The 15,348-nt window shown below is 39.2% G+C and overlaps 1 protein-coding gene across 2 annotated transcripts in view; it reads right to left on the bottom strand.

The window, feature by feature from the left end:
- The window catches only part of WIF1 (WNT inhibitory factor 1), a 92,355-nt gene that overhangs the window by 17,991 nt on the left and 59,016 nt on the right, over positions 1–15,348 (bottom strand). The window contains exons 4-5 of one of the 2 annotated variants that reach the window (XM_010841580.1): positions 5,114–5,254; positions 3,842–3,937 (exon numbers count right to left, since the gene is read on the bottom strand). The exons of the other annotated variant lie outside the window; for it this stretch is intronic. Coding sequence (XP_010839882.1) covers positions 3,842–3,937; positions 5,114–5,254 — 237 coding nt within the window. The remainder of the gene's footprint in view (positions 1–3,841; positions 3,938–5,113; positions 5,255–15,348) is intronic. 2 annotated transcript variants of the gene reach the window in all.

The following is a 15,348-nucleotide window of genomic DNA, read 5'->3' as shown; positions in this document are numbered from 1 at the left end:
CAAAGTATTAGAGTTTCAGCTTTAGCAACAGTCCTTCCAATGAACACCCAGAACTGATCTCCTTTAGGATGGACTGGTTGGACCTCCTTGCAGTCCAAGGGACTCTCAAGAGTCTTCTCCAACACCACAGTTCAAAAGCATCAATTTTTCGGTGCTCAGCTTTCTTCACAGTCCAACTCTCACATCCATACATGACCACTGGAAAAACCATAGCCTTGACTAGATGGACCTTTGTTGGCAAAGTAATGTCTCTGCTTTTTAATGTGCTATCTAGGTTGGTCATAACTTTTCTTCTAAGGAGTAAGCGTCTTTTAATTTCATGGCTGCAGTCACCATCTGCAGTGATTTTGGAGCCCCAAAAAATAAAGTCTGCCACTGTGTCCACTGTTTCTCCATCTATTTGCCATGAAGCAATGGGACCGGATGCCATCATCTTTGTTTTCTGAATGTTGAGCTTTACGCCAACTTTTTCACTCTCCTCTTTCACTTTCATCAAGGGTCTCTTTAGTTCCTCTTCACTTTCTGCCATAAGGGTGGTGTCATCTGCATATCTGAGGTATTTCTCCCAGCAAATCTTGATTCCAGCTTGTGCTTCTTCCAGCCCAGCATTTCTCATGATGTACTCTGCATATAAGTTAAATAAGCAGGGTGACAATATACAGCCTTGACATACTCCTTTTCCTATTTGGAACCAGTCTGTTGTTCCATGTCCAGTTCTAACTGTTGCTTCCTGACCTGCATAGAAGCCAGTCAGGCTTCTCAAGAGGCCAGTCAGGTGGTCTGGTATTCCCATCTCTTGAAGAATTTTCCACAGTTTATTGTGATCCACACAGTCAAAGGCTTTGGCATACTCAATAAAGCAGAAATAGATGTTTTTCTGGAACTCTCTTGCTTTTTCCATGATCCAGCAGATGTTGGCAATTTGATCTCTGGTTCCTCTGCCTTTTCTAAAACCAGCTTGAACATCTGGAAGTTCACGGTTCACGTATTGCTGAAGCCTGGCTTGGAGAATTTTGAGCATTCCTTTACTAGCGTGTGAGATGAGTGCAATTGTGTGGTAGTTTGAGCATTCTTTGGCATTGCCTTTCTTTGAAATTGGAATGAAAACTGACCTTTTCCAGTCCTGTGGCCACTGCTGAGTTTTCCAAATTTGTTGGCATATTGAGTGCAGCACTTTCACTGTAATCCCTATCAAATTACAAATGGCATTTTTCACAGAACTAGGACAAAAATGTTTTAATTTGCATGGAAACATAAAAGACCCCTTGGAACAGCCAAAGAAATCTTGAGAAAGAAAAACAGAGCTGGAGGAATCAGACTCCCTGACTTCAGATTATACTACAAGGCTACAATCATCAAAATAGTATGGCACTTGCACAAAACCAGACAGAGAGATCAATGGAACATGATAGAAAGTCCAGAAATAAACCTATGCACACCTATGGTCAATTCATCTGTGACAAAGGAGGCAGGTCCATGCAATGGAGAGAAGATGATCTCTTCAATAAGTGGTGCTGAGAAAAGTGGATAGCTCCATGAAAAAGATGAAATTAGAACATTGTCTAACACCACACACACACACAAACATAAAAATCAAAATGATTGAAGACCTAAAGATGAGACCAGATACTATAATACTCTTAAAGGAAAGCATAGGCAGAACACTCTTTGACATATACTGCAGCAAGATCTTTTGGGATTCATCCCCTAGAGTAATGGGAATAAAAACAAAACCAAATAGGACCTATTTAAAGTTAAAAGCTTTTGTACAGTAAAGGTAACCATAAACAAAATGAGAAGACAAGCTGCAGAATGGCAGAAAATATTTGCAAATGATGTCACCAACAAGGGATTAATTTTTAAAGTGTACAAACAGCTCATATAGTTCAATATCAAAAGAACAAACAACCTAATCAAAAAATGGGCAGAAGTTCTAAACAGATGTTTTTCCAAAGAAGAGATAGAGGACTAACAGGCACATGAAAAGATGCTCAATATCACTAATTATTAGAGAAATGCAAATCTAAGCTACAATGAGATATACCTCACACTGATCAGGCTGGCCATCATCAAAAATTCTACAAACAATAAATGTTGGAGTGGGTTTGGAGAAAGAGGAACTCTCCTACACTGTTGGTGGGAATGTAAATTGGTGCAGTCTCTATGGAGAACAGTATGCTACTGCTGCTAAATCGCTTCAGTTGTGTCCGACTCTGTGCGACCCCAGAGACGGCAGTCCACCAGGCTCTCCTGTCCCTGGGATTCTCCAGGCAAGAACACTGGAGTGGGTTGCCATTTCCTTCTCCAATGCATGAAAGTGAAAAGTGAACGTGAAGTTGCTCAGTTGTGTCCAACTCCTAGCGAACCCATGGACTGCAGCCTACCAGGCTCCTCGGTCCATGGGATTTTCCAGGCAAGAGTACTGGAATGGGGTGCCATTGCCTTCTCCGGGAGAACAGTATGGAGGTTCCCCAAAAAACTAGAAATAGAGTTACCATATGATCCTACAATCCCACTCCTAGGCATATCCAGAGAAAACCAGAATTTGAAAATATACATGCACCCCAGTGTTCATTGCAGCACTATATATAATAGCCAAGACATGGAAGTAACTTAAATGTACATTGACAGATGAATAAAGACATGGTATGCATATACACACAATGGAAAAATACTCAGGCATAAAAGAATAAAATAATGCCATTTGCAGCAAAATGGATGGACTTAGAGATTATCATACAAAGTGAAGGAAGGGAAAGACAAATATCATATGGCATGGCTTATCATATGGAATCTAAAAACATGATACAAATGAACTTATATGCAAAGAAGAAACAGACCTACAGACATGGAGGGCAAACTTATGGTTGAAAGGAGGCCCAGAGAGGGATAAATTTGGAGTTTAGAATTTATATATTTGTACCACTATGTATAGAACAGATAATCAACAAGGACCTACTGTAGTTTAGGAAGCTATACTCAGTATTTTGTAATAACACACAAAGGAAAAGAACCTGAAAAAATAGATATATATGTATGAATAACTGAATCATTTTGCTGTACACTTGAAGCTAACAACATTGTAAATCAAATATTTTAATCCAAAAAATAAAAAAATAAATGCAAACAAGAAAAATTCTTATTTTTTCGAAGATGAAAAATATTTTTCTTATTCTTGTTAAATAAATTCATTCTATGTGAGCTTGTGGTTTATATACCTTTGTGGTTGAGAGCTGGACACAACTGAAAGACTAAGCATGCAGCCAGTCATGGGATTAGTAAACATTTTCATGTTCATCTCTTTTTTTCGTATAACTTTCTTAGTAGTAATTTCACTGAAACAGATATACTTACTACACAAATATGATCTTCATCCTCCCTTTTTTGCCTAGAGCACCTTCATAACTCAGGTGTAGACTTAATTGTGATTCAAGCTACTTTTAATTGGAGTAGATACTTTCAAATTGGTCACAATACTCTTTTTAAAACCAATTTTAGTGGAGGGAGAAAAACTCAAAACTTTTGTAAGATTGTGCCAAAGCAGAGTGTATATAACAGTGAGCCCCGGTAGGGGGATGGAGGAGAGTAAAGTGGCCACAAAGAATGTCAACACTGCACCAGTTTTCTGTGCCTGTCACCACATATTGGATTTAACAGAAAACCACTCCTAGAAGAAACACTTCCCAATAGCTTTCCTGTGGCTTTTTAAGGCTGCATGAATCCATATAATGTGACCAGAAAGACAATTTCAGGGGATGTGCTAAAAATACATGTGGGGCTCCTGTGTGACACCCATTTCACTAAGAAGCAAGCCAGGGAGCTGGCTGTCCGTGTTCTTTACCTTTTTCACAGTGAGGGCCGTAGAATCCATCAGGACATTCGCAGACCCGTCTTTCATTACAAAAGCCTCCATTTCTGCATCCTCCTGGGCACTCAGCTTCACCAAAGAGAAACAAGCTTTGTATAGACACTTTTCAAAACACAGTGAGTGAATTACAGGGAGCCCGAGGAGTTTAGCGGTCACATTTTCCCCAGCACACCGATTGTAATCTATTGAATACCAATATTTCCACTTCATTCTCTCTACATCACTTGTACTTTCTTAAGTTTTCAGGAAAGTAAGACTTTGCTTCTCTCAATCCTACTTTCAACAGTTAAGGGGCTCGTGGAAGAAGGCAAAGCAAGCTTTATGTTCTTCCTTCATCTCACCTATCAATTTACTGCACTGGACCTTCAATTCACACTGAGATAGAACAATGGATATTGCCCTCCATATTCATTGTCAGAGTGGGTAATGACTTTTTCGTACATCCCTAGGGCACTGAAAGCCTCCAGAGCTAAAATTCTGTGCTGGAAGAGCTTATATCAGAATAGGGAAGGGGACAGGCCTTCCCTTTCCCTGGTTACCCGGGCTGTGGTGGGAGGTGACTTTGCCTGGCAGAGATTGCTGTTGAGATGGCAGTGACCTGTTTTCCATGAAAGTCAAAAGGATCAAGTGTTTGGCAGCATGTATGGGTAGTGGTAGTTGCTAGTGATGACTGGTGACCTTGCTATGAGGTTGAGGACTCCCAAGACTATACTGGAATAGGGAGAGAAAGAGGTGGAAGACAGAGCATTTTGAAGGGTACTGGAGTCCCTAAAATTTTGAGTGGGGTCAAAGTAGAGCAAGTCTGCTATTGCTAAGTCACTTAAGTTGTGTCTGACTCTGTGCAACCCCATAGACAGCAGCCCACCAGGCTCCCCCGTCCCTGGGATTCTCCAGGCAAGAACACTGGAGTGGGTTGCCATTTCCTTCTCCAATGCATGAAAGTGAAAAGTGAACGTGAAGTTGCTCAGTCATGTCCGACTCCTAGCGACCCCATGGACTGCAGCCTACCTGGCTCCTCGGTCCATGGGATTTTCCAGGCAAGAGTACTGGAGTGGGGTGCCATTGCCTTCTCCGAGAACAAGTCTATCTTAGTACTATTACTGGACCCTGCACTTAGCAGCCCCTCCTCCCACTGGTGTGGTTATAATTATACAAAATAATTATCTAGCTACCTAGCTACAATTTTTTTGTCCAAATCACACCTGGAAGTTTTATGTCTTCTCTAGAATCACCATCACTGATTACCTTGTTGACATGTTTTAAAGAAGATGGCATTTTGAGGTGTCTGCAGGATGGTATTGCCTTCAGAATTCATGACAATCACATTCACTTCAAATGCTGCCACTCCATCTTGTTTGCCGAGACATGGGAAACCAACCTGAACAACTAAAGAAAAAGGAAGTATGGAGACACGGTTTATCTAGTTGATTCCAGTTTTACAGACACCTCAGTAAGACAGCAAAGAACAAAACAAAAATGTTCACATTCCGTTATTTGACATTCTTGTATCTCCACTAAAGTAAGAGCTATATTTTGATTATCTGGGCATTCTCCCCAGAACATATACATCATGCTGGGTAGAGAAAGAATTAATGACCCTCCTTAATTTGTACCCTACTAATATAAAACTGAAGATATTCTGTTCATAGTCTGAACTTGTACCATCTTGAAAAAAAGATGGTAAAATTTTCTCTGAAAAGTAAAGGTGCAAATAGGTAGCATAGATTAATTAATTAATTAGGAAAAGAAACTGTATGAGCATCTTTACCAGCCTCCATATAATTCAAAAAGAGCTAAAAATCAACATTCCAGAATCCATTAAATAAAGCTCTATAAGCAACACCCCTACTGGTTTATTTTTACTGTCTATGCTTGAAAGTCACAAAATATCTCCTTTGGAAATACACCACAACTCAGACTAGACCCTAGTCATTGGACCGAGTTAATGAAGTTAGTATTTCCCCAGGCTAATTGTCAATATTAAGAAGTGTTCGTATCTCAGGGATTTAGAAGAGAGTTCACTGTGGTGAAATAATCTCACAATAGACTTATAACTAATGGTTTAGGTTCCTAAACAGGAGCTCCTTCTTTTCAGTGAGATGAACAATCCCTTGGGGTGTCTAGGTGTGACTCAACAGAAAGTGGGAACTAAGAGTGTTGCTGTACAGAGGAGGAGAGAGGGCCACCAATTGTGAAGTACCCACAAGTCATTAGGTAGAAATGGGCTCAAGCCATTGGCTGAGAGGCTGACTACATAACATTTCTGAAATCCACAGGATTATCATCACATATCCACTGGGGAAAACTGATCCACTAGATTCTAGTTCTTCCTTATGAATAGAAGAAATATTACTAAGAGACATACATATGAAATTGTTTCATTTTGTTTCTGTATGGCAGGTTATGGTTATTGCCAAGCTTGGGAAAATCATACCATGCCAAGAAAAATTCTTAGTTTTTATAAACCTTCTTCCTAGGTTTATAAGAAGAAATGAGCTAGAAACTGATCTTCTCTTTTCCGTAAGGCACTGCACACCAGCTGGTCATAAAATCTTCTTAACATGCTTGGCAACTGAAAACCTACTCTCAAGGCTTTGGCATTGTCAGTGTTCATTACTGTGCCCTTCTCCAAATAACATGAATTTGTTTCCTGAATCTTGAGATCTGACCATTGCAAATAATCAATTAAATGGGGAGCAGGGGTTGGGGGTGGGGACCATTTAAAAGAACTAAAAAGAGAAAAAAACAAAATTGTTTCTGAAGTTCCAAAGTAAAATTGTCCCCATTGAAAACCTTGGTTGAATGAAATCTTATATATGAAAATGTAAGTTTACAAAACACTAAAATCCGTTGTAGGTATTTCCATTTCAAAAGGAGGTGAAGGAGCTGACAGGTAATTTCCTTCAGTCATTAACGCTACAATGCATTTTCACTTTGTTCAGATATAAAGTGTTTTTCTCGTGACTCTTGCGCAGATGGGTAGGCCAATAATTGCCCTGAGGCATAAAAACATGGAAGAACCTAAAAGATAGAACTTTCAGAATCTTCCTTACCACATCTTTCAGGTTTATCTTTTTCTTGGACCTTACTGAGCCTCTACTTTGTAGCCCACCTAATTCTCTTCAAGGCACTTCAGAGTTTTTTTTTAGCTTTCAAAATCTTGGTATGGAAGAGAAGACCCTTGTATGCAAACTCATCATCATTTCTATTTATCAGCATTGTCAAGTTGCAAAACATATCTTAGATATCAAATATCAAAACATGTCTTATAATATGTATAGGAAATTCCATTGAGAATAATTACTAGTTTGTCCATATTTCCAGATGTGCTAAAAGCAAACCATTTACAAATCTAAGTTATGACTACATGTCCACATGCTCCAGTCATCAGGGGGTCTTCTAGACAATTTGGAAGGTTCTCATGTAAATGTGTGATTAGTTAACATAGCCTCTAAGTTCAGTGTAGGTACCAAGATGCACAGAGTTCCCTGGCCTTAAATATGAGTGAGTGTCAGTCAATTAGTTGTATCTGACTCTTTGCCATCCCATGAAGTATAGCCCACCAGGCTCCTCTGTCCATGGAATTCTCCAGGCAAGAATACTGGAGTGGGTAGCCATTCTCTTCTGCAGGGAACCTTCCTGACCCAGGGACAGAACCCAGGTCTCCTGCATTGTAGGCAGATTCTTTACCATCTGAGCCATAATAGTCCCACCTAAACAATATGGCTCTGAGCAATTCCAGGGAAGAAAAATGAGGATATAAAGTCCGATAGAAAGAAAACATGCCATAAGTAACTTCTTTAGAGTTTTCAAGATGAATTTTTCCCTTTAAATGGATAAATACAAATTTGAGTCAATATACAAACAGTTCCCAGTGGCACTAGTGGTAAACAATCTGCCTGCCAACGCAGAAGAAGCAAGAGACTCAGGTTCGATCCCTGGGTCAGGAAGATTCCCTGGAGTAGGAAATGACAGAGTTGGACACAACTGAGCACACACAAAGAGTTCATCCATTCAGTAAATACTTACTGATGTTACCATGCGACACCGTTCTAAACAGTGGGGGTGCTTTAGCAAACAAGACAAAAACCCCAGGCTTTTGTGGCACTGAGGTCTCAATGATTTATTTTGGAGATATTTTGTGACAGTTAAATATTTCAATCATTTAAAACATCTAGAAAAATAAAGCAAACATTGATACATGTTTAAAGCTACAGACTGGTTAGAATTCAAAGTAGCTGCAATGTTTGAGTCTGCAACTACTAGATTCTTTGGGTCTCAACTTTAATAACCTAAGTTCAATTTGCCTGTATTTTAACTTCACAACAGATGCATAAGTGTCTTCTGAGCATATTGTCTAATGCTTAAAAAGGACCAGGTGGAGAATTGCACTTGCTGTGATCCATTGATTTGGATGGATCACGTGGTTTAGTTAAACTTCTCAGGCCTCAGTCTCCTCCTTTAGCCATAAGACCAATAATACTACACTAAAGTAGTTAAAAAAAATTTTTTTTTGGTGTGGAAAGACCTGCCATTTGAAAGGTTAAAACTGTAATGTTACTGTTCACCATCAAACATGTCTTTCATTTTAAAAAGTCATTAAAAAAACTCACACATCTAGCATAGTTCTGCAAAATTATGCCAAATGCAAATAGAGGAAAATAAAGTCTTTTATATTTTTGATTAGGAAAACCTGAGGCAATCTTGGCAGAAAACTAAAGATGTGACATCTTCATCTTCTGAGTAAATCAATAGAAAAGAATTATTTTACCAATCTAAAATTATGCTCAATGAATATTAATATGAAGTATTTTCTATCTTCATCATGTAAAGATCTAATAAACTCTAGGTTTAAAATTCTGCTCATTTTATTTATATATTTGTAATATCAACCTGACAAATTCAACTTCCAGTGAAAGATGAACACATGAAAAATCCTCTCACCCTAGGTAAAAATATTTTTCCATATATATTCACCTCTTTTGATATAGGAGGCATTTAAACATAACTGTTATGTTAACCTCAGTACAGAATGATTTGAAAGGAACTAGGAAATAATGTTCAGAGGTTAGGAGATACATAGTTTATGAGTTTCAATAAATTCACTTTTAAAGTAAAAGTAGAAATTAAGGAAAGATGTATAAATTGCACTAATTACACTTGCCCACTTTTCAGTTTTGAAATGTGAAATAGAAATTTTATTCCTTTTCTGCAAATTCCACTTGTCCTGTTTTCTGTTTATAAATTTTACCTGTAAGACCGTTCAAGTAATAAGAATTATAATTGAACACCTTTTTAAACATATTTCAAAGAATTTTGCTTAGAAAACAAAATCTGACTTTAGTTAGCCTCATTTTCAGGGACTTGTATATAACCTGTGCTCAACTCAAAATAGATTTCTTTCAGTTCCCAAACATGTGGTGCATGTCTGCAGTACCTGACTCTGCACACCTATCCTGCTGCCTGTAATGTTCTTTCTCCTCTTTTCTGTCCCATGTTCTCCTGCTCACCTCTCAAAACCCAAATTAAACAGCACTTGTTCTCTGTAGGTTTCCCTAACATCCCCTGCTGCCGCCGATGACATCAGTTCACATATACCTCTGTATACAACTGCATTATAATTTAATGATTTGATTATGATTATGCACCCTTGCTAGGCTTCCCAGATGGCTCAGTGGTAAAGAATCCACCTGCCAATGCAGGAGATGCAGGTTTGATCCCTAGATCAGGAAGATCCCCTGGAGAAGGAAATGGCAACCCACTCCAGAATTCTTGCCTGGGAAATCCCATGGACAGAGAAGCCTGGTGGGCTACAGTCCATGGGGTCACAAAAGAGTCAGACATGACTGAGCCTCTAAACAACAACAAACAAATCCTTTGCTAAGAACGTGATTTTCAAAGGGAAGGACCGTATGGTACGTGTTTTTATAACCTCAGCACTTAGTACATTGTCACAAACTAGGCACTGACAGTAACAAAGATATACCTTATGGGAGACATCCATATACCTTTACACAGACACACACTTGCACAAATACATGTGCACACCTACACACATACACAGAAAGAGACAGAAATACCCCTTAGGCAGTGGGAGACAGAGTACAATATGAACAATGTGCACTCAGAAAAAACACACGCATAAAGAAAAAGACCTCAAAGGGAGAAACAGCACAGGCTGTCTATTTCCAAGGAATAACAGAAACGTGAAAGTTACCATGTGCTTTTGCAGCAATAAGCCTATGAATAGAGAGCCACTTTTACCGAAAGCTAGATGGAAATGAGGTCAGATGTTGTGAATTCCAGTGCCATCTAGGTTGTATAATCGAGACCAGGGTAAATTAGAACAACTCAGAAAAACTCAAGTAGATTGAACATAACTCACATGGCATTCAAGTACACACTGATGTGCCACCAACTGCACACAAACTAACTCTTCTATAGACATAAACAACAAACTTATTCTGATTAAATAGCTCTTCTACACTGAGACAGGCACAGTACTCACACAGACTCAGCCTTGGTCATGCAAGCCACTGCCTCCCAACAAAGGAAGAAATGAGAAAGGCAGGCTAGGCCAGAGCTCATCCTCAATATCACATGATTATATGCTGCTCCATGAATATAAATCATTCAACACAAGTAGTCATCCATGCCCCACGCTGTGCTGACAGCCATTCATTCTCCCAGCAATACTTACTGAGCATCTACTCTGGGCTTCACTTTCTGCTCAGAACAGGGGTCACTGAGAAGAAGATGGTCCTCCCAGCATTAACACCTATATGACAGTTCCTACTCATTGGATTCCTGATGATCTTGGTTGAGAAACATTCCTGCTGCCTTGGTTTCATGGGATGACAGAGACAGAGTGTTCCAACAGGCCAAGCCTTGGCTTGATGGAAAATGTTTTTTGTTATCCAACTCAGGTATTTTACTGGACCATCCAGTTTGTATTTCCTCTTTTTGTTCCCTTCTGATGCCAGAAGGCAGGCACTTCCTAACTGTTAAAGATCAAGAGTTTTCTATTTCATGCAATGCTTAGGCACATAGGAGTCTGTAGGAGAAAACAACACCTTAGCAGCTTGAAGATATTAAACAGACCAGCAGAGTAATGAATGCTACCTGGATGCTTAGGAGCAAGACACACTGATTTGATTACTTTTTAATAATTCAAGTTACCCTCATTGCTCAGGCTGGGGGTACTGAGCTTAATGAGGCAATGAATAATGCCCTGCAATGGACTAAAATTCCCATAAACTTCCTGCACCTGCATTTCTGCAAAAAAAAATCCTACATCTGCTTCCAAAAACCTACTTTGGCCACCTCATGCGAAGAGCTGACTCATTGGAAAAGACTCTGATGCTGGGAGGGATTGAGGGCAGGAGGAGAAGGGAACGCCAGAGGATGAGATGGCTGGATGGCATCACTGACTCAATGGACTTGAGTCTGAGTGAACTCCGGGAGTTGGTGATGGACAGGGAGGCCTGGCGTGCTGTGATTCATGGGGTCGCAAAGAGTCGGACACGACTGAGCGACTGAACTGACCTGAACTGAAGGAGGGGAGGTTATCTGTGTAAAGTGTATGTGTGTGTGCATGCATACACATGCATGAGTCGCCTCATCCCAGAAGGTTTGTTCTTTTTAGTCTCACCTTGTCTAATGCATCATCCACTTTCCCCTCTACATTTGATTTATAAAGATTCTAAATTATCAGTAAATGATGTTTTCTCTAAATGTAACCGATTGAAATATATATTCAAAACCTTACAGTTTCAACATCCCAAGAAGTAGATTTTCAGTAAGCTTTTTTTTTTTTTCCAGCAGACACAAAAAATTAATAAAGCTGGGAAGATTTTGGAGACAAGCATTTGATTAGAAATCCAAAGATACAAGATTAATTTAAGTTGAACAGGTGTCACTGTGCAATTAATTTAATTAATGCATTTTCAAAGGGTTAAATGAGTTTGCAGTTCTTTAATAACAGAAAAAGATGCAGGAAAAATTCAAAAATATAAAATGGAAATTGAGAGACATGTTGTATATTTATCTTATTCCTGATCACTTCTTAAAAGATCAAAAAATATCAAGAAAAATTTTATAGAAAATTATCTTTGACCAAAAAAGAACATCAACTGACATGGCACAAAACTGAGTAACGCCCTATTCTAAGAATTTGGTGGTCATATTCTAAGAACTTTCTTGTCTCCATGATGCAGCGGTATGCAATAGTACAAGCACGATCATCTGAGCAGAATTGGGGATTTCCTGTATTTGGAAAGGGATATTCACATCCTTGGGGCTATAAACCTCAGGTGAGTGTATCTCCGGAACCCAAGGCCTTTTCCTTCATGGGAACTTCCATCTTGATTGGAAGCAAATCCTCTGAGAGGGCTGTGAGTCATAGCAGCAGCATTGTGATGACCCACGAGAAACTCAGATTCACTCTTCCTGTCTATACTCACATGGGCGCCTATGCCAGAAAATTAGAAAAACTCTGTGCTTATTTAATCCCCAACTCTTACAGTGCTGGGATTCATCAATACAGATACATTTGGAAGTAGTAGATAATCACAACCTGAAAATGGACTCTGTAAGGGTGCCTGATTTCCTGTTTCACCAATTTAAATGAGCTCCCTAGGGAGGAAACCATAGACAAAATGAAAGGGCAACCTATGGACTAGGAGACAATATTCACAAATGATGACTGACAAGAGGTTCATCTCCAAAATATGCAAAAGGTTCATACAGCTCAATATCAAAAAAACGAACAACCCAATCAGAAAATAGGCAGAAGATCCAAACAGATATTTCTCCAAAGAAGAGATACAAACAGCCAACAGGCACATGAAAAGATGCTCAGCATCACTAATTATTAGAGAAACACAAATCAAAACTATACCACCTCACATTGGTCAGAATGGTCATCATTAAAAAGTCTACAAATAATGAATGCGATCCATCACAAATGAAAAGATAGTTTTGACCACACAGGATTTTAAACCTCCTCAAAAAAAAAATAAAACATAAATGATAAGTTGAAAAAAACTACAAATACTTTACAGTGATGCCGGGAGCCAGCGTGAGGAACTCCGCCTGTGGCAAAGGTCATGAGGAAGGAGGCTCGGCATACACAAAGGTGGGATTGAGCCTCAGGAGTCCCCCTGGCAATTCTCGAGCATCTACCCCCAAAACCAGAGTCTGCCTACTTTACTGCTTTGTGCTCTCACCTACACCTCTGACTTTATGGGGAACTGTCCCCCACCACCTCTCTCTCTCTGAAAAAGAGTTAACTTACAGCTCCAGTTAATAAAGTTCCTGGACATGACAAGAGTGTTTTAGTTCACAAACTCCTTTGGAAGTTCTCTAGCCTGCCTGAACAGGTTCTTCCGGCCACAGGCTGTGATTGTTCACAGCCTCCCAACCGTGAGAGGCACGAGATGTTCTAAACTTTCTAAATACAGATTCCTTTGAGCAGTTAGAAGATTATTAGTATAGTATAGTGGGTTGATTAGAAATTATATTGGTGAAGGGTTTTCATTTATTGGGCCAATGTCTGCTGCTAAGTTTCCATATCCCTTACCTACTGTGTCCCTGGGAGTGTATTGATTAATATAGTTGGTGTATAGGAATGTAAGTAGTAGCTCTAATGTTTGTAACCTTGGACCCTTGAGTTAATTCTTTTCTTGTTATAGCCCACCACATTTTTGCCCTTTAGGAATGCAACTTTATCTAATGCTTTCAGAGGGTGGCGCCTGACTTTAGAATAATCACCTTTAGAGAAAAATAAGTTTTCTGAAGAAAGGGTCATAAAATGTTAACAGGCCTCCTGGCCAGAAGATGATGTAAATCACCTAAGCTTTTGCATATGATAAGTTTGTAGGAAGAAAGCCAGGCTTCGACAAGGATCAAGGACTGCTGACCTTGCATGACTCTACCCCTCCCCCCATTATCCTCTATGCACAACTTAAGGTATAAAAACTACTTTGGAAAATAAAGTGCGGGCCTTGCTCACCGAAGCTTGGTCTCCCCCTGTTGTTCTTTCTCTCACCTTCTGGCTGAATTCACATCTGGAGCATGGAGGCTCGCCAAGCCTACTAATTTTGCCTGGACTTCTAAGATCTGACCGGGGAGGCCTTAGTGTCTCCTCTACTTCGGGAGAATGGGAGGACACCTGCAAACTCCTTGTCTTGGAGTTTTATTGGTTTTCCACGTAAACCAAGTTATTCAGCCTCTTTTCTCCACTGAATTTTTTCACTGAGGTATCCCTATTTAACCACTCTTTATATCTCTAATTAACACTTAATTAAGCTATTGTCTCCTGATCACCGACGTCGTCTCCCCTTCGAATTCCCTGGATCTACCGGAGCTGGACCCCGGCACAGTGAGCTTTGCAAATTAATGAAAAGAACCACAAAAAATGAGCACAATGTACAGACATTTTACATTGTCTAATACAAGAAAATAGTCTCCTACCTCAATAGGCATTTAAAAAATCAAATTAAAAGAACATTGAGAAACCACTTTTCACTTTTTAAGCCAGCTAAACAGCTAACATGATTAATAACCCATGTTGATGAGACTGCAATAAGTCAGGCTGTCTGCCACACTGGTAGCCAAGGTACCAATGGGTGCAATCTTTGCAGAAAGTAATTTGGGATTTTGGCAATTTGTTCCAAGAGCCTTATAAAAAGTTCAAGTTCATATCTTTTGACACGATAATTTTACCTCTAAGAAACTATTTTAACAAAATAATGAGAACTCACTGTTTGAAGATGACATGATCCTCTACATAGAACACCCTAAAGACTCCACCAGAAAATTACTAGAATTAATCAATGAATATAGTAAAGTTGCAGGATATAAAATCAACACACAGAAATCCCTTGCATTCCTATACACTAATAATGAGAAAACAGAAAGAGAAATTAAGGAAACAATTCCATTCACCATTGCAACGGAAAGAATAAAATACTTAGGAATATATCTACCTAAAGAAACTAAAGACCTATATATAGAAAACTATAAAACACTGGTGAAAGAAATCAAAGAGGACACTAATAGATGGAGAAATATACCATGTTCATGGATTGGAAGAATCAATATAGTGAAAATGAGTATACTACCCAAAGCAATTTATAGATTCAATGCAATCCCTATCAAGCTACCAAACGTATTCTTCACAGAGCTAGAACAAATAATTTCACAATTTGTATGGAAATACAAAAAACCTCGAATAGCCAAAGCGATCTTGAGAAAGAAGAATGGAACTGGAGGAATCAACCTGCCTGACTTCAGGCTCTACTACAAAGCCACAGTCATCAAGACAGTATGGTACTGGCACAAAGACAGAAATATAGATCAATGGAACAAAATAGAGAGCCCAGAGATAAATCCATGCACATATGGACACCTTATCTTTGACAAAGGAGGCAAGAATATACAATGGATTAAAGACAATCTCTTTAACAAGTGGTGCTGGG

This window comes from Bison bison, unplaced genomic scaffold (assembly GCF_000754665.1).
Source record: "Bison bison bison isolate TAMUID 2011002044 unplaced genomic scaffold, Bison_UMD1.0 scf7180017864163, whole genome shotgun sequence".
NCBI lineage: Eukaryota > Metazoa > Chordata > Mammalia > Artiodactyla > Bovidae > Bison > Bison bison.
Note: the sequence above shows the minus strand (reverse complement) of the source record. Positions and strands in the feature narration are given on the sequence as shown.